General features: G+C 38.6%; 1 protein-coding gene across 2 annotated transcripts; it reads left to right on the plus strand.

The window, feature by feature from the left end:
• The first annotated feature begins 8,242 nt into the window (after window positions 1-8,242).
• On the plus strand, window positions 8,243-19,247 carry ZNF639 (zinc finger protein 639). 2 transcript variants are annotated; one of them, XM_063098501.1, is made up of 6 exons: window positions 8,243-8,638; window positions 12,496-12,567; window positions 13,389-13,457; window positions 15,019-15,129; window positions 17,746-17,880; window positions 18,038-19,247. In XM_063098501.1, the coding sequence occupies exons 3-6, from the start codon at window positions 13,400-13,402 to the stop codon at window positions 19,189-19,191; spliced, it is 1,458 nt and encodes a 485-aa protein (XP_062954571.1). In that variant the 5' UTR covers window positions 8,243-8,638; window positions 12,496-12,567; window positions 13,389-13,399; the 3' UTR covers window positions 19,192-19,247. The 2 variants fall into 2 exon arrangements, with proteins under 2 accessions (XP_062954571.1, XP_062954572.1); XM_063098502.1 differs by lacking the exon at window positions 17,746-17,880.
• Window positions 19,248-20,212: the final 965 nt, after the last annotated feature.

The following is a 20,212-nucleotide window of genomic DNA, read 5'->3' on the forward strand; positions in this document are numbered from 1 at the left end:
ATACATTTCAATCCTCAGTCAAATCAGGATTTAGTTCATAAGGGAGAAGGTGAGATGTATGCTGAATAGAGAACTCTTGATCTTGGTTAACATTTAAATCTTACAGGTCCTTACATGGAAAAAAAAAAAAAAAAAAAAAAAGCAGCCAAAGAAGCAAGAAGTATTAACAGCGATAAGCTAGGGAAAGGTAATTGAATTACTATGTTGTACTCAATACAGTTTTGTTTCTCCTTCGAAAATGAGAATCTGCTTAATATTATGGAGCCAAATAAATTCATAAAAACAGAGCCCTTTTTCCCCCATGAGGCCAATTATTCTACTGTAAAGCTTTGCTTTTTGTAAGCTGGCAAAGAAAGACTCAGAGACGCAAGATTTTTTAAAGTGCAAATTTTTGATGTTCTGTTTGTAACATAACTTAAAATATTGAAATTAAAAAATGTAAACTCATCTACAAATACATGTCATGAAAAAAGTGGGAGGGGATATCTGCAGCTTAAATGGATTCCTGTATTAAAGAGATGTGACAACTAGGTTTGATGTAGAGACCTTGTTTGGATCTTGGTATTGAACAAATCAACTGAAAAATGACATTTGTGAGACAGAGAAATTTGAGTATTAGAGGATATTAGGAAATTAATGTTATTTTTGTTAGGTGTAAAACTGACATTGTGTTTGTCTAAGAATATGTTTTATACAAAAATATGTAGGAGTGAAATCACCTGAGATTTTCTTAAAATGCTTCAGAAAAGAAAAAAAAAGAAGAAAGAAAAATGGAAGGAGGGAGGAAGAAGGGAAAGAAAAAACAAGGAGATAAACCAAGTAAGGTTTTCAAAATCTTGATAATTATTAAAGACTGGGCAATGAGCATAAGAGGGTTCATTTATTATTCTGTCTATTCTTGTGCGTGTTTGGAAAAAATTATAAAAGCCATAAAAATACCCAAAGGGCATGCAGATTAAAAATGGAAAAAATGTATTTACTGAAATTATTGTCCAAAGCACCTTTTGAATATATCAAACCTCATTATTTCATGAGCACATTAATTACACGAATCCATTTAAAAATTCTTAAACAGGGATTTTTACATCTGTGAAGAGCATAAAAATCAAGACCTGCATTCATTATGATATTCTTACTTAAATCTTTTTTTCTTTTCTTAATAACTTGAAAATACCTGAAAACCGTGTAGCTTTAAGGGTAACTAAGCAAAGCTTGCTTTGATGCTACCTTTCCCCTTAAGATTTCACATCAATTTTCTGAATCCAAAGTAAAGATTTCAAATTTCAAAACACATTTTTGGGAAAAATTAAAAATGAGAAGAAATGCCTAAGTAAGCCTTTGCTATTAAACATGCTTTGAACATACAGAATGAAAAAGAATGAACATACAGAATGAAATATCCATTGTATGTATATTTACACTATGCTAAGGATTCACACATTCCTTCCTTTTGCCTTTCATTTATAAAACAAAAGGGTACTTCAAAAAGTTCATGGAAAGATTCATATTTTCTTTCTCTTTCTTTCTTTTTTTGGCAGCTGTCCAGTACAGGATCTGAACCCTTGACCTTGGTGTTATCAGCACCACACTTTCTCAAGTAAGCCACTGGCCAGCGCTCAATTCTATTTTTCCATGAACTTTTTGAAGTATTATATTAGTCTATTTATGTTGCTTATAACAAAATACTTTGAACTGGGTACCATGTAAGAAAACAAAATTTATTGTCTACAGTTTCAGAAGCTGGGGAACACATCTGGTGAAGGCCTTGTTGGTGGTGACAGTGATACAGGGATCTCACATGGCAGAATGGCAGAGGAGAGAGAGAGAGAGAGAGAGAGAGAGAGAGAGAGAGAGCCCTCATGGGCTCTCATTTTAAAGCCCTTAGAACCATGCCCATGACCACCATTAAACCATTCACTACAGCAGGGTCCTCACAATCTAATCACCTCTTCAAGGTCCCACCCTAAAATTACCATAATAGGACTTCCCATCCTCCACAGTCACAATGGGGGATTAAGTTTTGGGAGGGCATTCAATCCAAGACAACCCTCACACATATTTATTAGGCGATTACTCTGCATCAGCACTTTGTTAGACTTTGATTAAAAGTAAACAAGGAAGATTCATTTCCTACCTTAACAGGGCATACAGTCTACCTGGAAAGACACCACAGAATCCTCCCTCTCTTTCTCCCCATCTGTACCTGCAAGAAGGTTGTTTTTTATTTTGATTAGCAATCATCATAAATAATTGTGCCTTTGAGTTATTTTACTCTCATTGGCAACAACAGGAAAAGTAATGTTGCTGAGTTTGAGCTAGTCAAAGTTTGGTAAACTCTCTGAATATTCCTGATCATCATAAGCAGCTCCCAGGTTACCATTTAATATGTGGAACCACTTGGTGTAATACTTGAGAACTAAAACATGAAAATGCTCCAAGATAATTACAGTTGTAAATGATTTCGATTTTACCTTATAAGACTGCCATAAAAGCAACTAAAAACATATTTTTGTATTTGCTGCTGCCACAGTGGCTACCACAGTTATCTTAAAAATAGTAGACTTTAATAAATGCTTGTTACATGAATCCAAATTAAATGCAATGGCACATTCATAGAATATAGATTTGAATAGATTCTGTTTTTTAGTCTCAGACCCTGGCCAAAGAAATGTATAAATATAGCCATTATAACTGTCAGGATAGGCTAGTGATTCTGCAGGAACAAACACTTTCAAAAGTTTAGCAATTTAACACAACCAAGTTTGTTTCTTGTTCATACAGTGTCTGCTATGGGTCCTGATGACTCCATTCAGAAGAAGAAAGGGTGCTATGGATTGAATGGCCCCCCTAAACTCATTGAAGCTTGACCCCTATTGTAACAGTGCTAAGAGGGTGGGAAATCCAATTCTGGTATTTGAAAGGTGGGGCCTTTAAGAGGTGATTAGATTGTGAGGACTGGGCCTTCATGAATGGATTATACATTCATGGAGTTACGGGCGTGGTTCTGATGGCTTTATAAGGACAAGTGAGAAGGCAAGCTCTCTAGCTCTTGCTCATGCCATCCTCTTGCAATGTGATGCTCTGCATTGCTGTAGAGTCACCACAAAGAAGAATGCCCTCACCAGATGTGTTCCCTGGACCTTCGACTTCCCAGCCTCCAACACCATAAGAAATAAATTCTATTTCTTTATAAATTACCCAGTTTCAGGTATTCTGTTATAAGCAGCAGAAATGGACTAATACAGAGGGCTAGAGAGTTGAACACTAGAAATGAAACACCTCCACCTAGAAGTGAACATAACGCTTCTACTGACACTTCAGTGGCCAAAGCAAGTCATATCTCTATACCTAACTTCAAGCAGGACAGGTAGTATAATCGACATGCCTGAAAGTAGGAGCACCAAAAATTGGGTATTGTTAACAATACTAATGCCTACCACAGATCTAAACAATCAATGAATTTTCTTCTTAGCCATAACAAATGTATCTATTTACTGGAGAAATGCTTCCTTTTAATCATCTATTAATCTCAATTTCCCTTGATGTAGTTCAGCCTTTGGATCTTTGCAGGTATGTCTGTCTGCAAAGTTCAACACTTGATACAACACTTGACCTTCATTCCCAGGTGTTGTAAATACAGTCATTGCTCTAAAAAAATGTAAAGTGCCACAGAAAAATTGTACAAGGTATAATTATTAATATTCTAATAAGGAAGACTAGCCACATTTTATTTATTCAGCCATTCACTCAGCTAAAGAAAAAATGAAAACTGACACTGGAAATGGAGCACTGAGTGAAAATGTTTTACAACCAAGCAGAGATCCTGGTCCAGAACAGAGCCTAAGTAGGCTCTCAGGGATGAGGTTCAGGAAAGAAGAAATGGGATAGATCTTTTACAATCCATTTTAGAAAAGCAAATTGCCTGAGTGGGTTGATTGGCTGGCTAGATCTGGACTTTACTGGCTTTTAAAGCACTGGGCTGCTTGGAGGACCTCTGCAGTGTAAGTGGCTTGGAATTATGGAATCCAGGCATCTCTGTATCAGAGATGTGTATCGGTATGTGAGATCACTTATTCAAGACTATGGCATGCAGCTGCCTCATGCCTGAGCCAGGAATATGTCACCCAGTCAGGTGTGCACTAGTGTCAGTGGGCTAGGTGACCATGACAGAGTTAATCAATTCATTCAACAAGTTGAATACCTAAACTCTTCACCTGCCCCATCCTCTTTAGACCAAGCTCAGCCATCTATCACGTGCTCCCGTAACACTCTCTACTTGCCCTATGTAAGTTTACTTATTACATTCCAGTGCTGTTTAATTGCCTGTCATTCCTACTTGACTCTAAGGGCCAGCAAGGCAAGGACCATGTCTATCTTGCTCACACTGTATTCCCCATATTTAGTACAGTGCTGGGCACAAGGTTATACAATGAATATTCTATTGAAAAAATAAACGAGACTGTACACAAGATACTGTGCTAAGCAAGAGATGGAGTGGATTGGAAGATAATAAAACTAGAACTCACAGTCTATGGAAAAACAATATGATAAACAGGGGTGTTTTGGATTGAATGTCCCTCCAAAATTGACTAAAGCTTGACCCCCATTGTAACAGTGTTAGGAGGGTGGGAAATCCAATTGTGGTATTTGAAAGGTGGGGCCCTTAAGAGATGATTGGATTGTAAGAATTGTGCCCTTGTGAATGGATTAGTTTACTAATGGGTTAATGGTTTAATAGGTTATCAGGGAGTGGTTCTGATGGACTTATAAGGAGAGCAAGTGAGCAGGTTAGCTCTCTTTGTTCATGCCATTCTCACAATGTGATACCCTGGTTGCCACAGGACACTGCAGAGAGTTCCTACCCAGAAGAAGGCCCTCACCAGATGTGCCCCCTGGACTGTTGACTTCCCAGCCTCCTAAACTGTAAGAAATAAATTTCCTTTCTTTATAAATTACCCAGTTTCAGGTTTTCTAAGAGACAGAAAACAGACTAATACAAGGGGTGCAGCCAAGTTTTGTGAGGACAGAAGCTTATGCAAACTAGGGAGATCAATTTAAGAAATAAATATAAAATTATAAACACAAAATTAAGTACCTTGTCTTGGAAGAGGTTCATGCATTTGAAGGGATGTGAAGCTTAAACTTCATTACTTTCATAGTAGTTCACTTATCACCCGAGATGCATTTACTGTACCAATTACCGTGGAATCTCTGAAGATTCTGCAAGGGAAAAGCAAAAATTTCATATAAAAGCATACCGGTGAGCAGGAGGTAGAGCTTATCTGTGAAACAGTGAGACATACTATTAGGCTAGTATTGGGTTCGGTGAGGAAAGTCTTAGGGTAGTGGTTCGTAAAGTGTGATCCCAGGCCAGCAGCAGCAGCATCACCAGAGAATTTCTTAGAACTGCAGCTGCCCAGGCCCTAGCCCAGACTTACTCAATTAGAAACTCTGGGAATAAAGCACAGAAATCTTTTTTTTTTTTTTTTTCCTGGCTGGCTGGTACTACTTACCCTTGACCTTGGTGTTATAACACCACTCTCTAACCAAGTGAGCTAACTGGCCGTCCCCTGTATTTTAATAAGATTTCCCAGTGATTCTGATGCAGTTAAAATTTGAAAACTAATGCCTTTAGCAGATCACTGGAGCATCAGATGAAGCTATTTTATTTCTTACAAATTTAATTTCAGGCTGTTATACAAGATGAGGAAAAATAAAAACTAAAAAGATTATGACAGAGAAAGAAACAGAATTCTCTTCATCTCATACCCTAAAATAAATTACAGATGAACTAAAAGGTTAAAGTAAAAAATGCAACTGGGTCTTGGATAGAAGAAAACAGATATCACAGGGTGAAAAGACTAAAAAATTTGATTAAAAAAAGATAAACAACATTTTTAAAAAATGGGCAAAGAATATAAACTGAAAACTCACAAAACAAGTACAAATGACCAATAAACACATGAAAAAATATTCAGTTTTTCAAAAAAATACATATTGAAATGGAACAATTTATTTTACTTACCAAGTTGGCAAGGGATTTTTAAAGATGGAAACAACTTAAATGTCAACTATTTAACTCTAAGGTCACTTACAGTGGTTCTAAGGTGTCATTAACATTGTAATAGCATAAAGAATGTTTATGCTATATTAACTGAAAAAAAATTGTTACAAAACAACATAAGCAATAATACTCAATACTGAAAAAAATATATATGTGTATGTAAGTATAAAAAGTAATGAAAAGATACAGAGCAAAAATGCTACCACGATTAGCTCAGGATCAAGGGATCATGGTAAATTTTGCTTTTTTTCTTTATACTTTTCTATTGTCTCCATTATGTTATAAAAATGTATCCTTTTTCTAATCAGGAAAAAATTTAGCTGCTCTACAGGCATGGCAAAAAGCTGGAAGAATGATGATTAACTACTCTGTAAGTCAACATTTTAATAGGATTTAACAAACTCTACAACTTGATGCTCTTTTGAGATTTCAGAGTTTTATCCCAGCCACCACGCTCGGGCGGAGGGGGAGAAGAAGAAAGAGAAGACCCAAAAATGAAACTGAAAAACAACTCCAGCTAATAAAATAACTTTAAATTGTCTTAAATTTGTGATTATGTTAAAAGACATCTAAACGTTGTAATGCTCTTCTAAGTGCAAACAGTATGAGACTTTTTTAAGAAATGAAATGCCTGTTTGCTTTCACTACAAAATGTTTTGGAATAAAGCTTCATCCTAGAATGTAAAGATTTTGACACAGGCTATACATACTGAAAACGGTAACTAAAGATGGTCGCATGACACCCCCTTGTGGCCTCCACTGTATCAGATGGGGAAGCGGCAGAACCAACCGATAGAAGGAAAGGGAGAATACATATTGTTCTTTATACGTTCACCATACACGTATCCTATTCTGTGCCAGGTACTAACTATATTAGGATTCAAAGATGTCTTTAAATCTTAGTACTTTATTCAGGCCGTGTTAACATTCGAACACATTTGTTTATTTGGGCTCAGCACACACATAAAAGTTATGAGGTCATAAAAATTGAGCCTCTCAAGCAAGTAATGTTTCTTTCAAACATAGCTTTATCTCTTCAGAGATAGCGAAGGGTTAGGAATAAGGTCTGTGATTATTACTTTCCAGCGGCTGGTTGACTAGCATATGGTTATCGGAAAAAGCATAGTGGGCGTGGATAAAAAGACACGATTGCAGCCCTATCCCTGACTATCTGAGTGACCCTGGGCAAGTGATAATCCACATGGGCCTCATTCATGAATTACTTGATCCCCTAGGGTTTAGGCTATAAAATGAATAAGGCCCAGTCTTTAGCCCCACACAAACTCACTTTTCTAATTTGCGGGTTGGGACTAAAAACTTCATCCTGTTCGCAAAAGGATTAAATTAAACATGGACCACACTTGTACAGAGATCATTTCTGAAACCTTGTTCACAAATTTGTGTTCATTTAATTTAATCATTTCTATACCTGCTCATAGAAACTCAAGGTCAAACGGATTTAAATCATCGAGTCCAATCCCCTATAACTTCACATTCATTCCACTAAGATATATATATATATATATTTTTTTTTTTTTAAATGACCAGTAATAGGATCTTAACCCTTGACTTGGTGTTGTCAGCACCACGCTCACCCAGTGAGCAAACCGGCCATCCCTATATAGGATCCGAACCCTTGGCCGTGGTGTTATCAGCACCACACTCTCCCGAGTGAGCCACGGGCCGGCCCCCACTAAGATTTCTTGAGCCAAGGAATCAGGCTGAAGCCTAATACTGGCTCAAGATCTTCAAGAGCTTCACCCTCTTGCTCTTTGGACAGCATCCCAACCCTGTGTAGTTCTTTGGTGGGGCCTCAGGAAAACCCTGACGCGGTCTTTGCCCTTTTTGTCCCCAACAGGATCCTGGCCCACTTCGAGGTTTGAAATGCCATCCCCTTTGCCTAACCCGAGCAGGACCATTCTCGTACTTCCCCCGGAGGAGCACTGCGGGAAGGGGCTGCTGGCGCGGCGCGGCTGCTGGCGCGGCGTTTCTCCCACCTCTTCCAGCGCGGGAGGGAAGGCTGGGAGCGGGCGGGGGCGGGGGAAGTTCGCCCGGCGGCCGGGCTTGGAGCAATTCTAGAGGGTGGAATGCCCCGCTGGGCTTGGGAGGGGCGGAACCCCGCCCGGAAGGGGCCTGCGGCGACCTAGAGGCGCCGGCAGGGGGCGCGGGCCGCCGGGCCACCCCCGGGGCTGGAGGCCGGTGGTCCCTCCCAGGCCGGGATTGCGATGAGGCCGCGCAGCCCGCTCCCCTGCCCCCACCTCACCTCGTCACCTCCCCGCCCTCTCGGCCGGCCCCTGCGGTGCGCGGCGCAGGCGCGGAGCGGGGTGGTGCGGCGTGGAGCCTGGGCCTGGGGCCTGGCGGGCAGGGCGTGGGGCGCGCGGGAAGGAGAGGAGCTGGCAGGGCAGAGCGCCCGGGAGCGCAAGGCCCAGAGCGGCGAGGGCTGGAACGGCGCCGCCTGCAGCCCTACGCCCTCTGCCAGGGCCGCGCAGCCCCTCCGCCCGCGCACTGGCGCCTCGGCCGCCGCTGCCGTCTCGGAGCTGCTCCTGGGCCGGGCGGGCGGGCCCCGGACGACTGGTGAGTGGGAGGGAGGAGCGGGCGGGCCCGGCGCCGGACTGCTGTAGGGGACGCGGGCGTGCGGGCGCCTCTTCCAACGGGAGACGGCTGGAAAGACCGGATGGCTTCTCTTTAACTGAGTCCCTGCCTTTGCTTTATGGCGGGATGGTGTTCCCCTCCCCCATCCCGAAGGCAGTTCCACCCCCTGCGGAGGACGCTCGGCCCGGGCTCTCCTCAGCTCCCTGCTGCTGAATTCCTTATGGTGCCTTTGGGATCGGGGCTTGGGAGCCTCAGCTCCGGCCGCTAGTCGTCGGGCCTGGGCGAAGCGGGTACGTGGCCCTGGGGTGGAGACGGCAGGGTCCGGGCTGCCCGGTCCCTCCGATCGGCGTCTGTCGTGAGGCGTGTGGGATTCGGACACCCTGTGGTGCCACGCTGGCCCTCCGGCCCTAGCCGGCCGCATCGTGACCCTCCGGCAGCGCGTCCCCGCTCACGCGGCAAGTTGTAGCTGCCCGAAGCACACGTCAGTCCCCGTGCCCGAAGTCTTCAGTCGGTAGTCGTAACCCACTCGTTACGGTGCCTATAAACCCTTTCTGGGATTTGTTCTTAAGTACAGCCTAGGGACACGAGTAATTTGAAGCCGTTGATCTTTTTGCAGAGAGATGGAAATTTGTGCCGGACTAAAAAATAGCTAGCTGTTCAAATACTTATTGACCTTGTATTTCAGTGAAGACTGACTCTAAGTTGGTCTGTAGTGGATTCTAGTTCAAGCTCTCCTGCAACATTTTTTTGTGTGTTTCAATTCTTTTAAAATCTAGAAAATATATACATATTTTTATGAAAGTGAAAAAGTTGAATTCTTTTTAAACTCGTTAAAAATGTAGCTTTTTCTGGAGAAGATCAGAGGTAACTTACATGGGGCTGGAGTGGTATTGTTCCCACTAGCCAGACTGGAATATCTCTTGATTCACAGAACACTGTGTAGGCAGAGGGGTCTGGCCCCAGTAGTGGTGAATAATTGGCTCAAGATGAGCACTGCTCTGACCCTGCCTAATACATCTTAAAAGCAAAGCCTGAAAAGAGCCTACTGTTTTCAGATAATTTAACTGCATCCGGGAACAAAGCTCAAGAGTATTTATAGGAATACAAATATGTTTAGCAGCCAAAAAGGTAAAATTCATAATGTCAAACCTCTGGTCAAAAATTACCAAGTATGCAAAGAAGCAGGAAAAGGCAACCCATAGTGATGAGAAAAATCAATCTGTTGAAACCAACCTAGAATTGACAGAAATGTTAGCATTAACAAACAGAAACATTTAAACAACTATTAAAGCGATATTCTATTTGTTTAAAAAAACATGGAAGATGTAAAAGTACCCAGGTTTTTTTTCTTCTGTGTGACCGGTACTATCATGAAAGGCCTTTTAAAAGTTTCATCTGTTTGATAAGTGCAGATTGCCTGTTTTGTATTGTTTTGTACATGGACATTCTTGTTGGTTGAAAAATGACAGGTGGAACGATGTTGACATGTATTTTATAAGATGTCCTTTTAAGAAAATTAATGTTTTATGTGGTATGATCCACTTTTCTAAATGTAAAATATATATATACCTTAGCATAGGAAAAAGTCTAGATATATACACCAAAATGTTAACCGTGTTTTGGGGGGTGAATGGATTCTAGGTGATTTGATTAAATGTTTCAAAAATTTCTAATTTTCTTGCAGTGACACGTATTATGTGTGTACTTTGTATTTAAATGGGGAAGGAAGGCTGGGTGGCTAGCTCAGTTGGTTAGAGTGCAGTGTTATAAATGGGAAGGGGGAATGAATGATAAGTTGCATGTGATTCTGAATCTTCCTGATAGGAGGAGGACTAGCGAGCAAATGTCTATATGACATCCTTCAGTAGTAAGCCAAATTTCTTCATTAAGGAAGTTATGCATACAAAAGGCACATAAAAATGTTTGCTGAAATGAAGGATGGTTAGCATTTTTGGTCTTTTCAAGTCAGGGGTAAGGGGATCTTAACCCTTGACTTGGTGTTGTCAGCAGCACACTCTCCCAAGTGAGCTAACCGGCCATCCCAAACAGGGATCAGAATCCGTAACCTTGGTGTTATCAGCACCGCACTCTCCCGAGTGAGCCACGGGCTGGCCCTAGCATTTTTGGTCTTGAATGAGCATCTTACCATTCTGCTAAAAGGAGGTCTGATAAGCGTTTGGGTATTGTTCAGCCCTAAGGAGGAATCAAACCCTTTGTCATCAAGGTGATCCTATTCCTCCCACCTGACAGGCTGAATCCAGGCCAGCTTGCAACATTAATTTTAATGTTATGCTCGATTTCCTTTTCTTACTTTTTTAGTCTTCAAGTTCTAAAGAACTTGAAATACATTCTGAAATAACAAGAGACTACCCTTACATGTTTGGCTGACAGTTTTCAGTGTTCTCTCTGATACTTTTATTAGAGTATTTAGAACATAAACTGTGAGGCTTTTGGCTATGTAAATTCTGGAAGTGTATCAAAAAAAGATATTAAAAATAAGTCTTGAAATTTTAGTTTATTACATAAAGATGAAACAGGTTTTTTAAAATTATTTTTGAATGCACTGGATTGGGATGGCTACTCAGGAAATGCCATTTATGTTAGGTGAGACATTTTTATCTATTGGCATCATTTCTATAAATTTTGTGGTTGTCAGTTTCTTTGGGATATTCTCTTCCTCTCACACTTGGTGGTTAGGATAATGTTTACTTAATAAACTGAAAAAGCACTATTTTATTACCACATGACCATATCACTTGTAGCGCTGATATACCCAGAACTTAGCAAAGCAGCAAAAATAGTTTGTACACCTCAATTCTTTACCACTAGAAATGAGATGATCTTAGTAATGATGCCAAGTTCTGCCCACCATGCAAACCACCTTGGTGATAAGAAAAGCAGCATAAAAGACTGACACAGAAAACTTGACAGTGCATTTTTCTGTTTCTGACATTCCTTACTTGCCCACGGTTGCAATGAAAAGAACACTAATAGGAAACACAAATCTACTCGATGTAGGGTGGTCACTTTATCTCCTTATCTGTTTCTAAACTAAAATAAGGGGATTAAAAGCATGGGCTTGAAAATCAGATGTTTATTGAAATCCCAACCCCACCACTTACTGGGTATTAGTCCAACTTTGACTAAACTTTGCTATGCCTCAGTTTCCTCATTAATAACGAGTAAATAATTTTGATAGGGTGTTGTGAATTTTGCATATCATAGAGTTAAATGAGATAAAGTATGTTCACAGCCTGGTACATAACTGGTGCTCTATAAATTATTGTTATTATTTTTACTTCTAAAAATACCTATAAGAGGCCGGCCCGTGGCTCACTCGGTAGAGTGCGGTGCTGATAACACCAAGGCCACGGGTTCGGATCCTATATAGGGATGGCCGGTTTGCTCACTGGCTGAGCGTGGTGCTGACAACACCAAGCCAAGGGTTGAGATCCCCTTACCGGTCATCTTTTTATTAAAAAAATAAAAAATAAAAAAAAATACCTATAAGAACCTGAACAGTTTAGTCTGTGATTCAGTGTTTGCTTTCCTTATGGCTGAATAAATTAATACATATTTATATTCCTATTTTGATGTCAAGATATAGCTACAGCTTTAGAAGGTAAATTCATTTCAAAGAAATATGGAAAATTTACATATAATCACATTTATCAATATATCCAATTTTTGGTACTTATGTTATATTCAAAAGAATATTATATCTGAATTAATTCTGTATAACTTTCCATTTGATTAATGATCAGGTACCATTATATTCTTGACTCTCAGAAATGAGCTATGTTTTTGCTTATGTGACTTCTGTCATGTTTTACTTACAGGCATTTTTTTTTTAACATCAGTGGAAACGCTCCTGTAATTTTTCCTCACTCCAGTATTAAGAATTATACCAAGTAAGTGGAATGTAGTGAAACTAGTTAATTTTATAACAGTTCATGGGGATTTAATTGTACAATGGTTGCCACACCTGTTGTATTCTCAGTAGACTGTTGAATGTGACCTCATAAGAAAAGGATTTTCTTCTTGAAAATTATTGTGTTCTGAGTTTCTGTGTTATGAGTATTTTTTCTGGAAGCTAGGGGGCCAATACAGACTTGTAACCATTCTTTTCAGGAAGAGGTATTTCAAGCCTTTAGCTTGAAACCTGTATGAAAATATTCCCAATTGTAGTAAATGTGCTTGTAAACTTCATAATATGGTGCCATAGGTGCAGGTTTTTTTCCAATAAAATAATTTAAGCATAAGGTTTATTGTAATTTTCCAGTTCTCACAGTTACATCAACATTTGAAAAAGAATTTCTCAACCTCATTAAAAAAGGAAATCAGTGTCCTATCTTTAAACTTTATTGGAAAAAGAATTCAAAATTTAAAAAGAGGCATTGTTTAACCTTTATAAGGTAGATTTTCACATGGCACACACATTTCTTATTGCCAATAAATCTCTGGTTAGAAAGAATTTCTTTTCTTTTCTTTTTGTTTTTTAAAAAGATGACCGGTAAGGGGATCTTAACCCTTGGCTTGGTGTTGTCAGTGACACGCTCAGTCAGTGAGCGAACCGGCCATCCCTATATGGGATCCGAACCCGAGGCCTTGGTGTTATCAGCACCGCACTCTCCCGAGTGAGCCACGGGCCGGCCGAGAAAGAATTTCTATAACAATATTAACAGTTATTATTTGTGACATTTTAAATTTTTTATTTTATTTTATTTTTAAGATTGGAAAGATATGAATGAGTATCCTAAAAAAAGAAAAAGGAAGACCTTACACCCTTCTCGTTATTCAGGTCAGTGTGTAATTGAATTATTTAAAAATTGGGTCATGGATTAATTCCCATTCATCTTCTCATAAGTCTTAAATATCTGGATCAATTTTTTGGTAAGAGAACATTTTAAATAAATTTTCTGAATATATATTCATTGTCTACCATGTGTTAGGCACACATCAGAACTTTACAGACGTTATTTTATTTAATCCTCACAACTCCATTGATTATAGATATTTAAAATCAGATATCCACATGCATTAGTCTGTTTGTTGCTTATAACAGAGTGCTTGAAACTGGGTAATTTATAAGGAAATGAAATTTATTTCTTACAGCTTTGGAGGCTAGAAAGTCCAAGGTCCAGGGAACACATCTCGTGAGGGCCTATTTTCTGGGTGGTGACTGCAGTGACCCGGGGTGTCACTTGGAGAGAATATAGCAACAGCATGACAGCTAATCTTACTTGCTTTCCTTTTAAAGCCATCAGAATCATGCACATGGCAACCCATTAAACCATCAACCCATTACTCCATGAATGGATCAATCCATTCACAAGGGCACAGTCCTCAGGATCCAATCACCTCTTAAAGGCCCCACTTTCCACCACCATATTGGGAGTTATGTTCCAACATGAGCTTGAAGGGACTGTCAAACCACCACACCAAGGTTACTTACTTATGTAGCGTAATTGGGATTTGTCTGTCTGATTTCCAAGCTGTGCTAAAGACACAATGATAACCTTTGTGGGAGATGTTTTGCATTATAAGGGGGAACAAGCTTTATCCTGTACATTACTTTCAGAAATCTGAACTTTCACTTTGATTGTGTAATTTTAGATCCTTTGATTGAGGTTGGCTCTGCTATCTTGGCATTATAAGAAAAGAGTCTTTGTGGCCATCTCTAACTATCTGTACTTGGGACAGTAACAGGCATACCCAACCTATACATTCTTCATATGTGAGGAAATGAAATCTGGTCTACTACTTACTGACCCGTTCCAGGCAAGACTTGAAATGACTATATTCAGAAGCTCTAACTCATCCTCAGACCATTTCCCCTATGTATTATGCTTTCTCTACACTACATAGCATATCTTCCTGGTAGTTAATACAGTGTTTTGTGCAGTTAACACATCGCTAATCATAGATTTATATTTTGTGAGATTCTGATAGTAAGGCAAATGTATCCTTGTGTGTTTCAAATTTATTATATTTTAATGTGTATAATTTGTGGTTCATTCAAAGTTCAATGTCTATCAGATCTGAAAAAAGTTTTAAAAATTGAGGAAAATATTATATTTTCATTATACTATAAAGTCATGAAAATTTATATATGTTAGGTAAAGGGATGACCCATTAAATATGTATATTTTTAGGCCGAGCCCGTGGCGCACTCGGTAGAGTGCTGCGCTGGGAGCGCGGCGACGCTCCCGCCGTGGGTTCGGATCCTATATAGGAATGACCAGTGCACTCACTGGCTGAGTGCCGGTCACGAAAAAACGACAAAATAAATAAATAAATAAATAAATAAATATGTATATTTTTACTGTGCTTGAAATCTTTTTCTTTTCTTTTATGTTTAGATTCCTCTGGAATAAGCAGAATTGCAGATGGATTCAGTGGAATTTTTTCTGATCATTGTTATAGTGTCTGTTCTATGAGACAGCCAGATTTAAAATATTTTGACAACAAAGGTATATCTAATATTTTCCAAACTATTTTTCTTTAAATTGCTTTTAACGTATTTTAATTTTTTCCTTATTTGGAAATGTGGGTGAAATGTGGGTTGATTTCAAAACAGGCAAGTGTTTGAATTTATTATAATGTAAGAAAACAATTTTTTTCAAGAAAGCAATTTTAATTTTTAATATTTCAAACATATAAATAAAAGTACACTCTGCTAAATTCATTTCAGTTGGCTAGGAATTGGTGACAAAGCAGGAGTGACCCAGAGTTTGGAGCATTTATGGTGAAATGTTAAAAATAGTGTTACATGTAGTTCTTCTACTCAGCTATACCTCTCAGTCTGGTGGGCTGTTAGAAGGAAAGAACAGAGGATGATTTGGTCTTTTTATATTTTGCATCTTCTCTTGACTTCTTTTTTCTAGAGCATATGGGTGAGTGATGATAACCTGCAGTTTTTCTCTTCTTCATCAGTAGCCACTAATATTCCCAATTCCCTTGAGCTCCTGTCACAGACACAGAAACATGTAGAGTCAGAGATATCAATATGAATTTATGTTTACCATAATATAGATTCAGATGGGTACATACAGATATGCTTATAGATATGTGTACATATATGTGGCAGTGTACACACACAAATTTTTTGCCCTGTTAGCTGAACAGGGTCTAAAAGAAACGACACCTCAGTAGCAGTAAGCACATTTGGTGCCCAGATGTTTGTTTCTAATACTGTTCTCCAATAAGATTAATGAGGGTTCCTTGGAGAAATGGCTGATTCTAGTTCTGGGACAGGAAATAATACAAGATGAGCATGGAGCATCTTGTAGTGCTGGAAAACAGGGAAGGATTAAATACACACATACACTTGATAGGGGTATTCTAAAGGAGCACAAGAGCCAACTGAAAGAACTCCCAAGAGCCAAAGCTGAAACAATTTGAGAAAAAAACTGAATTATAACCCAAAGTATAAAATATCCATGAGTCCATACTGCTGTAAGTGATTAAATAAATAAGGAGGAAGAGACAAATCTCCTGTGCAGAAGAATCCCAAATTATTTATGTACACTCTCCTCCCTCAAGGAGGTGGATCATAACTCCCCACTCCTTTAGTGATTTCCTTCCAAAGGGTAGAGTACAGAAAGTAAAAAAGTGACTTTACAATGGAGAAAACTGATAAACACTGCCTTGCCCAGATGATCGAGGTCAACATCAACAGTCATAAATCATGTTGATAGTGTATGTACCCTTGATAAGATGTGATGAAAATGGTGGTTTACCTCTGTGGTCTACTCCCAATAACCTGTAATTTCCAGTCTAATCATGAAAAAAACGACGACAATTCCATTAATGAGTCATCCTATAAAATACCTGACAAGTATTCCTCAAAACTCTCAAAGTCATCACAAACAAGGACAGTAAGAAACTGCCACAGCCAACAGTAACCTAGAGAGTCATGGCAACTAAGTGTAATGAGGTATATACTAGATGGGATCCTGGATCAGAAAAAGCACATTAGGGGGCTGGTCCTGGCTCACTTGGGAGAGCATGGTGCTGACAACACCAAGTCACGGGTTAAGATCCCCTTATCAATCATCTTTAAAAAAAAAAAAGAAAAGAAAAAGAAAAAGCCCATTAGGTGAAAACTAAGGAAATCTGGATGAAGTTTGGACTTTAGTTAGTAATAACATATCAGTGTTAGTCATTAATTGTAACAAATGTGTCATACTAACATAATATGTTAATAGTTGTGAAAGTGCAGGATATATGGGAACTCTCTGTACTGTCTTCTCAATTTTTTCTGTAAATCTAAAACTTCTAAAAAATAAAGTCAACTTAAAAAAAAACATGTTGACACCCAGTTTTCTCTATTGACCTGTATTTCAGTTTCTCCATGCTAACTTTAAAACACTGGGGCTGGACTGAGGAAATAAAACCTTGTTCAAACTCAGTATTTTAAGCTTAATATTCCTAAGTAACTTCAAAAAGTATATTCTAGTCCAAATGGGCCATGGAAGCAAAAACAATTGTTTGGGCAGATTTTCAGGTATTTTGTAGGATTGACCCACTAAAAGAATTGTCTTTTTTTTTCTTTTTCTTTTTTTTCATGATTAGACTGGAATTATGAGTTATTAGGGACTAGGCCACTGAGGTAATCTGCCATTTTCATCACATCTTATCCAGGGAACATACTATCAACGTGGTTTATGACTGTTGACGTTGACCTTGATCATCTGGGTAAGAAAGTATTTGTCAGGTTTCTCCACGTAAAGTCACTCTTTGGGGCCGGCCTGTGGCTCACGCAGTGCTGATAACACCAAGGCCATGGGTTCGGATCCTATATAGGGATGGCCGGTTGGCTCACTGGCTGAGCATGGTGCTGACAACACCAAGCCAAGGGTTGAGATCCCCTTACCGGTCATCTTTTAAAAATAAATAAATAAATAAAGTCTTTGCATGTCTGGGTGATATAGATAACATCTCTTTTCATGACTAAATCTAAATCTTTAATACCTAATATAATTAGAAATTCAAAATTATATTTAAAACAATTCGTGCTTTGTTTTATGATAAATGCTTAATGCTTTGATATAAATAACAAGTATTTTTCCAAATCCCTTTTACAGATGATGATTCTGATACCGAGACATCAAATGACTTGCCAAAATTTGCAGATGGAATCAAGGCCAGAAACAGAAATCAGAACTACCTAGTTCCCAGTCCTGTACTTAGAATTCTAGACCACACTGCCTTTTCTACAGGTTAGGGAATCTAATTAATAGCATTGGCATATTTTGTACATACCAGTGAAAAAACAGTGCATACAGTAAATTTCTTTTTGCCCACTTGTATTTATCTAAAAGGTCCTACTTAATAATAATAATAATATAATAATAATAGGCTTGTTTTATTCTTCAGAAAAATCTGCTGATATTGAAATTTGTGATGAAGAGTGTGATTCGCCTGAATCAGTCAACCAACAAACTCAAGAGGAGAGTCCTATAGAAGTTCACACTGCTGAAGATGTTCCAATTGCCGTAGAAGTGCATGCAATTTCTGAGGATTATGATATAGAGACAGAAAATAATTCCTCTGAGAGTCTCCAAGACCAAACTGATGAAGAGCCACCAGCTAAACTTTGTAAAATTCTTGACAAGAGCCAAGCTTTGAATGTGACTGCCCAGCAGAAATGGCCTTTACTGAGAGCTAATAGCAGTGGCCTCTATAAATGTGAACTTTGTGAGTTCAACAGCAAGTATTTTTCTGATTTAAAGCAGCATATGATCCTGAAGCATAAACGTACTGACTCAAATGTGTGCCGAGTATGTAAGGAAAGTTTCTCTACCAACATGCTGCTGATTGAACATGCCAAACTACATGAAGAGGATCCCTATATATGTAAATACTGTGATTACAAGACAGTAATTTTTGAGAATCTCAGCCAGCACATTGCAGACACCCATTTTAGTGATCACCTCTATTGGTGTGAGCAGTGTGATGTACAGTTCTCTTCAAGCAGTGAGCTCTACCTGCACTTCCAGGAGCACAGTTGTGATGAACAGTACTTGTGTCAGTTCTGTGAACATGAAACTAATGATCCCGAAGACTTGCATAGCCATGTGGTAAATGAGCATGCGTGTAAATTAATAGAGTTAAGTGATAAGTATAACAATGGAGAACATGGACAGTACAGCCTCTTAAGCAAAATTACCTTTGACAAATGTAAAAACTTCTTTGTATGTCAAGTATGTGGTTTTCGGAGTAGACTTCATACAAATGTTAACAGGCATGTTGCTATTGAACATACTAAAATTTTTCCACATGTTTGTGATGACTGTGGGAAAGGCTTTTCAAGTATGCTAGAATATTGCAAGCATTTAAATTCCCATTTATCTGAAGGGATTTATTTATGTCAATATTGTGAATATTCAACAGGACAAATTGAAGATCTTAAAATTCATCTAGATTTCAAGCATTCGGCTGACTTACCTCATAAATGTAGTGACTGCTTGATGAGGTTTGGAAATGAAAGGGAATTAATAAGTCACCTTCCAGTCCATGAGACAACTTGATTATTCTCTTTGATTTATGTATGTTAATATAAAATAATAAATTCAATTTTTTTGGAGATGTTAAAATGGATGATTTTAGATTTGCCTTTAATAAGCTTTTTTTAATTGTCCAATTTTCTTGGCATTATTACATTTTTCAGTATATAATTGTATCTTAAATGTGGTATTTTCAATTGCATGGTAGTTTGTAGTTTCAACCACTCCTGGTGACTACCATCCTGTTTCTTGCATGTGCTCTGATGTCATGAACTGAAAAGAAACAGATGCACTGAAGAAACTAGCTACAGTTTTCCTTCCTTAACTATAGGAGCTGTTAACTTTCATTTTTAAGCTCAAGATCAGTTTTTTGTGTATGAAGTCCTTAAATTATTGCACTACCAGAACTAAAATGCAACATAATACAGTTCCTCAGTATCCGTGGATTCATGGGTTAAACCTACCATGGATTGAAAATATTTGGGAAAAAAAAAATTCACAAAGTTCCAAAAAGCAAAACTTGAATTTGCCACATGCTGAGTACTGCATTAAATTCATGTTATTGAAGTGATTTGTAGTTGTATGAGGTATAAGTAATCTAGAGATTAAAGTATATAGGAGGATATGCATAGGTTATATGCAAACACTGTGCCATTTTTAATAAGGGACTTGAGCATCTGCAGATTTTGATATCCTGGGGTGGAGGGATTCCTGGAACCAATCCCCCACTGATACTGAGGGATGACTATTTATAATTAAGTCCACTGATAAGCCCACTAATAAGAAACTTCCTTTTGAATTCCCCATCAGTAATTATATCCTAGGCAGACAATGGACTCTGTTATTCTTTTAATAAAATTAGGAGGCTTTTTTAAAGCCCCTATCTATATGTTGAATAATTTAAGATGGGGATGGGGAGGAACTAGTAAGGTGGTTAGAAAATAAAAAATGTAACCATTGCATAATGCATTCATAACCCATTGACAGTTCATTTTCAGTTACGGAGCTATAAAGTCATGCCCAAACTTCTGATGTCAAATTGTTT

The sequence above is a fragment of the Cynocephalus volans genome, chromosome 1 (assembly GCF_027409185.1).
Source record: "Cynocephalus volans isolate mCynVol1 chromosome 1, mCynVol1.pri, whole genome shotgun sequence".
Taxonomy (NCBI): Eukaryota; Metazoa; Chordata; class Mammalia; order Dermoptera; family Cynocephalidae; genus Cynocephalus; species Cynocephalus volans.

Coding starts and splice junctions, on each gene's coding strand:
- ZNF639 (XM_063098501.1), top strand. CDS start 13,400: ATGAATGAGTATCCTAAAAAAAGAAAAAGGAAGACCTTACACCCTTCT. Junction 15,130..17,745: donor AAAATATTTTGACAACAAAG/GTATATCTAATA, acceptor TCCCTTTTACAG/ATGATGATTCTGATACCGAG. Junction 17,881..18,037: donor CCACACTGCCTTTTCTACAG/GTTAGGGAATCT, acceptor TTTATTCTTCAG/AAAAATCTGCTGATATTGAA.